The sequence below is a fragment of the Protobothrops mucrosquamatus genome, unplaced genomic scaffold, assembly GCF_001527695.2.
Source record: "Protobothrops mucrosquamatus isolate PMUCROS unplaced genomic scaffold, P.Mucros_1.0 scaffold45, whole genome shotgun sequence".
Taxonomy (NCBI): Eukaryota; Metazoa; Chordata; class Lepidosauria; order Squamata; family Viperidae; genus Protobothrops; species Protobothrops mucrosquamatus.
Window position 1 is genome coordinate 3,089,863 of NW_015386427.1, and position 10,818 is coordinate 3,100,680.

Here is a 10,818-nt window from a genome sequence, read left to right on the forward strand (position 1 = left end):
TCCTTCTCCTGCGGCTCTGGAGCCTCCTCCGCCATTTGCAGAGAGAGAGAGATAGAGACAGAGAAGCACTTGTGCTTCCCTTCTCTCTCTCTCTCTCTCTCTCTCTCTCTCTCTCTCTCTCTCTCTCTCTCTCTCTCTCTCTCTCTCTCTTTCTCTTTCTCTCTCTCATGTGGACTTGCCCCCTCATGGGGCTCCTGATTGGCCCTGCACCTGGGGCCCCCGCCCCCTGGGAGAACTGCAGCCAGGAAGTCCCTTTCCCAGTCTGGCCCTGTCCGAGGCACATGTGGCCAAGGAGATGCGCAGGGCAGCCCCGGGATCCCCCCTGGGAGCGGCCTGCTGGTGCCTCCACTGAGCAGGCCAGCCCTCCCGCAAGCTGCGGCCCCAGGAAATGGATCTGCCCCATTTAGGCTCAGCTTTGCTCTGTCTCCCAAGCCCTGAAGGTGCACGGCTCACTTTGAACAGGAACAGCCCCCCGAAGTCCCACACTTCCCCTGAAGCCCACCGGGAGATGGGAGGGGAGGCGAAGGCAGCTGCTCTCTCAAGGGACCTCTTGCCAGCCTGGTGGATCTGCTGGGGCTGGCAATCCCCACCCGGGAAAGGGAGGTAGGCAATGAGCGCCAGATCCCCCGCGGGGGAAGCTTGCTCCATCCTTCCTTTCCTTTTGGGTGCTGTTTCTGAAAAGAGGGGGGGTACCAAACTGGAGCGGGAGGACCCCTCCCCAGCCCATCCCCACACTTGCCGGGATCCTGCGGCTTCCTGGGGCGCCTTGGGGCTTGGGGCTGGGGAGGAGAGGAAGCCGGGCACTGTAGAGTCCCAGAGCCGGAGGGAAGAAGGGCCGCCTGGAAGGATTGGCGCATGTTGGCTGGGGGAGCCCGGCTCCCCCCATGGTCCGGTGCTGGGCTTTCCCCCCCCAGGTATCCTGTAGGCTGGTTTGCAGGGGGGACTGTGGTGGGGTCTCCAGATGGGCAGGGCAGAGAATTGGGTCTGGGCTGGGTCTTCTGTAAGACCCCGGGGTGTCCCAGAAAGCCGTGGCGCCTCCAAGTCCATTAGTTTACCAGCGAGCCACCGCCGCCTCCTCCTTGTCTCCTGCCCTTGCTGCATCTCCTGTGGAGACATGTTTGCGTCTCTCTGTGTCTCTCTCTGCCACTCAAAGCCATCCTGCAGCTCGATCCTTGAAGCAGTTTCAATTGGCCCCTTCATTGCCATGGAAATCAATGGAGGTCCGTGGTGACTCGAAAGGCCAGGGGACCCACCTGGCTGAGTTTGGACAAAAGATCAGGCAAGGTCCCATTCCAACCATCGCTACTTTGGCCAGGAGAGATCTGCATTAATCAATCCTCCTGCTCAGTGATCTGTGTTGATGCCAAAGCCGACGAGGCGAAGGCGGTGGCTCGCCGGTAAAACCAATGGATTTGGAAATGCCACAGCTGACCTTTTGAGTCGCTTTGGACCTCCATTGACTTCCATGGGGACGCTTGGCAATGAAGGGGCCAATTGAAATCACTTCAAGGATCGAGCTGCAGGATGGCTTTGAGTGGGAGAGAGAGATACAGAGAGATGCAAACGCGTCTCCACAGGAGATGCAGCAAGGGTAGGAGACGAGGAGGAGTCAGCTATGTCTGTGCACAAGCCCCAAAAGCTTTCTTCCTCTCCCTGATCTTGCCTTTCTTGCTCGCCCTCTGATAGAGGCATCTGCTGGGTTTTCTCAACCTCCCCCCTGTTTTATTTTAATCCCACCAGTGCCTCCCTCTTTTGCATAGTTGACATTCTGGGGACTCGGAGCTCGCTTTGCTCCTGGAGTCACTTGGCGAAGTTCGAAGGAGAGGCCGCCTGTTCCCACCTCCTGTGGAGCAGAACTGCTGCTTCCTCGTACTCCCAGCGAAAGAACCCCAGAGAGCTGGAAGAAGTCCTTTCTCCCACTTTTTGCTTCTCATCCTCTCTTTTCTGAGCACTCCTCCCAGAGCGAGCCAGAAGCCTCAACTCCAGCCCCCCGCAGCAGGCTGAGATAGGCGAGCCCGAGTGGCCGTTTGCTGCCGCCTCGGAAGAGTTGCCGCAGCAGCTCCTTATCCCTGTCGGTCTCCTCCTCCGCTCCCTGGGAACCTTCGCGCCAAAAGGCGGAAAGAAGAAAGTCCCAGAGAGGGAGAGCGCGGGGCAGGGGGAGAGCAGTCTTTTCCGAGGGGAGAGAAGCCAGGACGGCAGAGCTGTCCATACCAGAGCTGGATGGGGGCCAGGGCCGGTACATGTCTTACCTTAAGCTGTACTCTTCAATCAAGTCCCCTGTTTTGGTGTCATGTCCTAGATAAAAAATTCTGAAATATGTTCCAAAAATCAGGTCAGCTAAATATATCTGAAGTTGTGAAGCCACTACTTTCTTGGTCTTCTTACGCAGCAATGGAATATTTGTGACTGACTATAATTAAACAAGATCTCTGGATCAAGGGAACAATCTTATTTTCAATAGTGATCTAATAACTTCCTCCTTTAAGCAGGCAGGAACACACCCTGCATTTTAGTAATCATTAATTACTTCTCAAGATTGGACCTGTTCCAGTCTGGCTGATTTAGTCAGCCAAGAAGTACAGGAGTTGAGCCATCAGGTCATAATGTCGTTCAAAACAGATAGGAAAATACTACTTATTGAGCAATCTCAATATGGGCATTTAAATCTCGACTTGAGAAAAAGAGACTGTTGTGCAGTTAGAACACTAATGTTTTCCCTACATTTTCACAGTTATCCAAATGCAGTTACAAATACTATACTCCAAACTGAGAGATGATTAGATAGAAATTCTGGTTAGTGAGATGAAGTTCCTATAGACTTACCTATGGACATCACTCTACAAGACTCAGTCAACTGCATCATAAAATAGCACAATAAACACAGCTAGGAGAGATTACCCTTTCCTTTACCATAGTTCACGGGTCGGCAACCCGCGGCTCCGGAGCTGCATGCGGCTCTTTCAGCCGTCTCCTATGGCTCCCTGTCCTCAGCCACCATGTGCAGTCTGAAAAAAAAAGTGGGACTAAAAAAGTTCAACCAATCAATTCAAACTTCTCATGAAGTTTGAATTGATTGGTTGAACTTCTTTGGTTTGTGGGACTGCCCACAAACCTCTTTCCTTCTTTGGACTGCATGTGGTGGCCGGGAGGATTGCTGGAAAGGAGCCACCAGTGGCCGGTCTCGGGGTGCCTCTTCCCTGCCTGGCGGGTCTCCCCTCGCCCTGCTCCGCCACCACCTCTGTTAGTCGGGGGGTCGCCGGGGATCTCTGTAGCTTCCCCTCTCCGCCTGCGCCTTTCAGCCATCTCATGGGCAGCGGATCCCCGTGGTCTGTTTCAAGAGATTCCCCCACAGTTCCTGCCCTGCCCTTTCTCCACCTGCTGCGCGGTCCTCTTGGCTGTCCTCCCGCTGTTGCTGCTGCCAGTCGTGCTGAGCGAGGCCGAAGCGGCGGCGAGCAGTCAGCCATGCCCCTTTGCCATCCTGCCACCATCACCACTGCTGGTTGCGCTGAGTGAGGCTGAAGAGGTGGTGGCGAGCGGGCAGCCGCGCCACTTTGCCATCCGCCCGCTGCCGCCTCCACCGCCCTCGCTGCTGCAGGAGGAGACTTTGGGCTGAGAGGGTGGCGGGGCCGGCAGCGGGTCGGGACCCCCCATCATCCCTGCGGCGGCATTCCTCATTGCTGACACGGCCGCCCATGGTGCACCCGGCCTTGGCGCCCTCTTGCGATGGCGAAGTGGCTGAGGATGCGGCGGGGACCCCCGACGATGCTGCAGTGGCTGCTGCCGGAGCCGCTGCCTCCCATCCTGCTCTCCCTACCCGCCCGTTTGGCTTAGGACACGGCGGGGGTGGCAGCCGGACCGGGGGCGGCGGGGAACCCGACGATGCTGCAGTGGCTGCCGCCGTGCCGCCGCTGCCACCACCGGAGCCGCTGCCTCCCATCCTGCTCCCCTCCCCACCTGTTTGGCTGAGGACGCGGTGGGGGTGGCATCTGGGCCGGGGCGGCGGGGACCCCAATGATGCTGCAGTGGCTGCCGCCACCAGAGCCGCTACCTCCCTCCTGCTCCCCCTCCCCGCCCATTCGGCTGAGCACGCGGTGGGGGCGGCAGCCAGGCCGGGGGTGGCAGGGACCCCTGACGATGCTGCAGTGGCCGCCGCCGTGCTGCCGCCACCACAGGAGCCGTTGCCTCCCATCCTACTCCCCCTCCCCACCTGTTCAGAGCTGTCTGCCTTTCGTTCTCTTTCTCTCCTCACCTGGAGATAGAGGGAGAGGGAGAGGAAGAGAAGTAGAGAGAGAAGAAAGAGAGAAAGGAAAGAGAGAAAGAGAAAGAGAGGAAAGAGAGAGAGAAAAAGAGAGAGGAAAGAGGAAAGAGAAAGAGAGAGAGAAAGAGAGGAAAGAGAAAGAGAGAGGAAAGAAAGGAAAGAAAGAGAAGAGAGAGAGGAAAGAGAAAGAGAGGAAAGAGAGAGAGAGGAAAGAACGAGGAAAGAGAAAGAGAGAGAGAAAGAGGAAAGAGAGGAGAAAGAGAAAGGGAGAGAAAGAGGAAGAGGAAAGGGAGAGAAAGGAAAAAGAAAGAGGGGGAGAGGAAAGAGAAAAAGAGAGGAAAGAGGGAGAGAGAGAAAGACGGAGAGAAAAGAGAGAAAGAGGAAAGAGAAAGAAAGAGGGGAAGAGGAAAGAGAAAAAGAGGAAAGAAAAAAGGAAAGAGAGGGAGAGGAAAGAGAGAGGAAAGAGGGAGGGAGAGAGGAAAGAGAAAGGAAAGAGCAGAAAGAGAGAGACACACAGAGAGAGGCCCTTTTGACATCTAAAATGAAGATAACACTGCATATATATATAAAAGGTAAAAAAAGGATATACTGTATGCAGTGTTATCTTCATTTTAGATATCAAAAGGGTTTTGCGGCTCCCAGTGTTTTGTTTTCGGTGGGAAACGTGTCCAAGTGGCTCTTTGAGTATTTTGGGTTGCCCTGCCCTAGTTTGTCTCCACAATATTTCAGCACTTTCACCCAGGATTAAATCTTGAATAATAGACATTTTACAAAACGATGGTATAAATTATTTCTTGATTTGGTGCCAGCATCTTCTGAAATAAACTACTTCCTTTTTTGCATCTTGACAATTTTGTACATCATTTAAAGATGAAATATTAAGCAAGTTTTCAAGCTTCATGTCACTAAGTCTCTATTTAAATTTGAATAAAGAACTCTGAAACATTTTATATTTATTTCAAGTTGATATTTTTTTTTTTATTAGAGTTAAAGTATGTTAATATTTGATTGTATTATGTTTGGGTATTTCTATTTAGATTTGTGATGACACGTGCATAACCCTGTATTCGGTTCTGGGAAGTCCAGGGGGGAGGGGGGGAGGGGATTAAAGATATAAATGTAAATTTTGGTATACTAAAATGTTATAGTGAAATAATGTATTTGAAGAAGATGAGATGCTCAGCTGGCGCCCAAGCCGCCGAGGTGGCCGCACTGCGCGTCGAGTGGGCCGTGACCCTATGCGGTACAGGCCAGGAATTGGCCTGATACGCTCCCGCAATGCAAGCTCTTATCCAATGGACAATCGTAGAAGCCGAGACCTTCCGGCCTCTGGAGGCCGGGTGGAAGGAAATGAATAGAGCCTCGGAATTACGAAAGGTGGCCGTTCTTTTGATGTAATAACGAAGGGCCCGGCGAACATCCAGGGAATGCCACTGCCGTTCCAGAGGATGGGATGGATTCAGGCAGAAATCAGGAAGCACGATCTCCTGGGCCCTATGGAAAAGGGAGTTGACTTTGGGCACGAAGGTGGGGTCTAAGCGAAGGACGACCCGATCCCGGTGGAATACACACAGGTCTTCCCTGACCGAGAGAGCGTCCGAAGGATGAGGAAAAGAAGGAGGTGGGATGTGTAGGGTAGTTGAGAGGAGGAAGGAGGAGAGAGGTGTAGGTAGGGAGAGGAGGAGGGAAGTAGGTAGGTAGGAAGGGTGAAAGAGAGGGTGGACGCAGGCGGGGGGGGCTGCTGAGCATCTCTGAATAGATGGGTTTTTTTTCCTTTTGTTTATTTATGTATACCATATTTGTAATTTGTCTGTTTATTTGAAAATTAATAAAAAATTTGAAAACAAAAAGAACTCTGAAACATGATAGTTAAGCTGTTGTTGGTATTGCAATAATAAGGTTGGTAACCAAATCTTCTATCCAATTAACTCTAGCTTAAACTGGTTTTGAGCCAGTTTAAGTCCATCAAACATAGCTGGAATTAGTAAACCCATTACTACATTAAACCAGCATCCCACCCTATTGTTTTAGTTTCTGACTACCTTATACTGGCTGGAGATGATGGGAACTGTAGTCCAGCGGAGCAAGAGAGCTTCTGTTTAGGAAAGCCTGGCATAAATTACTATAATGCCTGTATTAGAATAGTATTTGCCATATAGATGTAATTTCACTCTGTAACCTTTTTCAATTTTCATCCTTCCCTTACTTTCCAAATGCAGATTATTGACAAAGAAATCAATCCATTTGTGGACAAATGGGAAGAAGAGGGAGAATTTCCAGCACACCAAGTTTTCAAAACTCTCGGGAAAGCTGGATTTTTTGGAATAGACAAGCCAACCGGTGAGAAAGGAACATACTTTTAACAGCTGCCTGTAATTTAGAAAGCATGTCTAATATTTGGCTGAAGCATTTAGAAGCTGGCCTTTCTAAATACATCCTAATTATAGCATTTTAACTTGGATGGAGTGGAATATAAAGTCATGCAAAAGCGAATACAAATATAAGTTTACTAAAATCTAAAGCAGGCTTTATGTGGGACATGTTTTGACATGGTACTCGAACTTGTTTTTTAATTTAGCTGTCAAACTACAGTATATAAATCTTCATAACCTTCTTTAAATAATAATAATAATAATAATAATAATAATAATAATAATAATAATAATAATAATAATAATAATAATAAAAAAAAAGTTGGAAGGGACCTTGGAGGTCATCTAGTCCAACCCCCTGCTCAGCCAGGAAACCCTATACCATTTCAGACAAATGGCTGTCCAATCTCTTCTTAAAAACTTCCAGTGTTGGAGCATTCACCACTTCTGGAGGCAGGTTGTTCCACTGGTTAATTGTTCTGTCAGGAAGTTTCTCCTTAGTTCTAGGTTGTTTCTCTCCTTGATTAGTTTCCATCCGTTGCTTCTTATCCTGCCTTCAGGTGCCTTGGAAAATAGCTTGACTCCCTCTTCTTTGTGGCAGCCCCTGAGATATTGGAATACTGCTATCGTGTCCCCCCTCGTCCTTCTCTTCATTAAACTAGACATACCCAATTCCAGCAGCCTTTCCTTATATGCTTTGGCCTCCAGTCCCCTAATCATCTTTGTTGCTCTTCTCTGTACTCTTTCTAGAGCCTCAACATCTTTTTTACATCGAGGTGACCAGGGCTTTTTTTCAGCCTCTTTTCCACCGCCTTGAGTTTGGACCGGTGCGGGAGTAGTTTGGGATCCTGGCGGGGAAATCTCTTGTCCTTACGTTCATTTTAAACCCTCCCCGATAAAGGCCACACCCTCCCCGATAAAGGCCACGCCGGCCGGGCCTTTTTCCACGGCCTTGCGCCAAGGCGGCGCAAGGCGCTGAAAAAAAGCCCTGGAGGTGACCAAAACTGGATGCAGTATTCCAAGTGTGTCCTTACCAAGGCATTGTAAAGTGGTATTAATCCTTCACGTGATCTTGATTCTATCCCTCTGTTAATGCAGCCCAGCACTGTGTTGGCCTTTTTGGCAGCTGCAGCACACTGCTGGCTCATATTTAAGTGATTGTCCACTAGGACTCTCACAGTTACTACTATTGAGCAAGGTACTCCCTATACTATATCTGTACATTTGGTTTTTGTTGCCTAAATGTAGAACCTTAGTTTTTTCACCATTGAATTTCATTTTGTTAGATAGCGCCCAGTGTTCAAGTTTGTCCAGATCCTCCTGTATCCTAAGCCTATCTTCTGGAGTGTTAGCTATTCCTGCCAGCTTGGTGTCATCTGCAAATTTGATGATTTCCCCATCTATCCCCTTGTCCAAATCGTTGATATAGATATTGAAGAGCACTGGGCCCAGAACAGAGCCCTGGGGCACCCCACTACACACTTCCCTCCATGTAGATGTGGTTCCATTGAGGACCACTTGCTGAGTATAGCCGGTCAGTCAGCTACGGATCCATCTGGTGGTGATGCTGTCTACCCCACATTTTTTTGTCTTGTCAAGTAGTAGGTTGTGATGTATTTATCAAATGCCTTACTGAAGTCCAAGTAAATTATGTCCACAGCATTCCTCTCATCCACTAATTTTGTCACTTGGTCAAAGAATGCAATAAGATTTGTGTGGCATGATCTATTTTTGATAAACCCATGTTGGCTTTTAGTAATGACTTTGTTTGCCTCTAGGTGTTTGCTGATTCATTGTTTGATTATCTTTTCCAGAATCTTCCCAGGTATTGAGGTCAGGCTAGTAGGTCTGTAATTTCCTGGGTCCATTTTTTCCCCTTTTTTGAAGATGGGAACTACATCAGCTCTTTTCCAGTCCTCCGGTAGTTCCCCAGTGCTCCAAGATCTTTGAAAAATATAGTTCAATAGTTCTGAGATCACATCTGCCAGTTCCTTGAGAACCCTGGGGTGTAATCCATGTGGTCCTGGTGATTTGAACTCATCTAGGCTGGACAGGTGCTCACTTACCATTTTCTTGCCTATCTTAACTTGGGTTTCTATTCTGTTTTTTATGGCACTATTTTTGATAGGTTGGTCTGTTTTTTCCCTTTGTGTAAAGACAGATGCAAAAAACGAGTTAAATCGTTCTGCTTTCTCCCTGTTGCTTGTCACCTTCTTGCCACTTTCCCCCACTAATGGATCAATCATTTCCTTCACTTTTTTCTTGTTTTTTACATGTTGAAAGAAGCTTTTTTTGTTATTTTTGAGTTTGGTCGCAAGCCTTAGTTCATTTTGAGCCTTAGCTTTCCTCACTTCATCTTTGCAGGCTCAGGCTATTTGTTGATATTCTACTTGCTGTTTTAATTAACTAATTTAAATGCATTTATTTATAACTTTAGTTATCCCTCCACTATTTAATGTTCTATGTTAAGAAAGTATATTTTTAAGGTGATTAAGGACTATTTGTTATGAACCTTTGCGAATTACGCAAGGAATAAAAGTCCTAATGATATGTAAACTGAAAAGCCTTACAACATTGTTCTGGCAAAATATTAAACTGACTTTTGCAAGCTACTCATGTCCATTTTCTGACTTTACTGTCTTATTTGCACAACAATATGTACAGCCAAAGAGCATATTGACTCATTATTGGGCTGTTCTGGGAAGATTCCTCTCTAATCAAATAATTTCTGCAAATATTAAAATGTTTTAAGTTCCAAGCACAGTACTTCTCTTCCACTTAGAGATGGATAGAACTGGTTGTACTACAAAAGAATAGTGTGGTTAATAATACGCAGGTTTAATTGAACATGTACAACAAAGTTGGTGGTTTTTTTTGTTGAGCAATACGTGTGTCATCACCATGAAATTGTATTTTCTACTTAAAATCAGCTAACTGTGGAAACAGATGACCAGCTTTCTTACGTATCTGATTTCCTTAATAGAAGTTTTGAATGTGTGGTACACGTACCACCTGTGGTACATTAGCACATGGCAGGTGGTACGCGGCCCTGCCCAGCCAAGTGTAGTGGGGGAGGGAACGAGCCAGCGCAGTGCAGGACTTACTGTGAGAGAGTCCTCCGAAGCTACAGAGTGGCTGGGGCGAGGCAAAGGCCCCAGGATTGGCACTTCCGGCTCATCCGGATGAGAAAGGAGAAGGAGGGGGGTGGAGACAGGAGAGGCTATAAAAGGAGGCAGTTTGGGCGGGAGAGGGAGAGAGAAAAAAAGAGGCAGCCTTGGCAGGAGGCGGAGTCAGCTCTAGCTGTACCAAAGGGAAGGAAGGAGGAGGGTGAGGGGAGAGGAGAGGAGTTCAAGCAGGCCGGCCATGAGTGGATCTACAACTTCTGTGGCAGCCATCTGTGCTGGCAGCAACAAACAGGCAAGAAATGCAGCAGGGGAGGGTCACCCTCCACAAGGAATGAAGAAAGGCAGCAATGAAGAAAGGCAGCATCAGATGGAGCTGAAGCAGGGAGGGAGGGAGGGAGATGGAGAGTGGAAGGAGTCTTATGTGCTTTTGTGACTTTGAAGTTCTGGGATTTGTGCAATGTGGGCTTTGTGTAAAGAGTGTTTGGCAATTTCTATTTAGCTGATGGCTGATGTCTCGTGTTAGCTTCTATTGCTCTGCTATTGTTAGCTGTAAGTTTTGCTGCAAGGGATTTTGAAGTATTTTTCTCCTGAATGGATTTTGCCTGTAGCATTCCTTTACTTATAAATGTAACCATTTGGGGATGCTGCCTTAGCTGGCAGCCAGTACTTACTACATTTTTTTTCTTACTTAAGTGCCGGCTGCTGGTTCCTTAACTTTCCTTTCTAGCCAGTAGCTAATTCTTAAAGGGGAATGCACCTTTTTAAGCTAGTTCCCTTGGCGGCTTGTCTTTTCTGTCTCTGGAGGCTTTTTCTTGTTTGATGAATATATTTATTTATTATTTATTTATTAATTGAATTTTTACTCCGCCCTTCTCCTTGCGGACTCAGGGCGGCTGACAGCCTGATAAAAACAACTACAGAAATACCCCAAAAACTATCATTAAAACAAAGTTAAAATAAAATATTAAATTTGGCCTTATTAATTATTAAAATTGCTTTTAAAACCCCTCTAAAAATTTCCCCTTAGGCCAGTCCTGCTTGTTGGAAGAGCCATGTCTTAAGG

General features: G+C 47.9%; 1 protein-coding gene across 1 annotated transcript in view; it reads left to right on the plus strand.

The window, feature by feature from the left end:
• Window positions 1-5,433: 5,433 nt before the first annotated feature.
• LOC107283609 (probable acyl-CoA dehydrogenase 6) overlaps window positions 5,434-10,818 on the plus strand; it is a 56,758-nt gene continuing 51,373 nt past the window's right edge. The window contains exons 1-2 of the mRNA XM_015811540.1: window positions 5,434-5,598; window positions 6,478-6,598. Of these exons, the coding sequence (XP_015667026.1) occupies window positions 5,434-5,598; window positions 6,478-6,598 (286 nt within the window). The remainder of the gene's footprint in view (window positions 5,599-6,477; window positions 6,599-10,818) is intronic.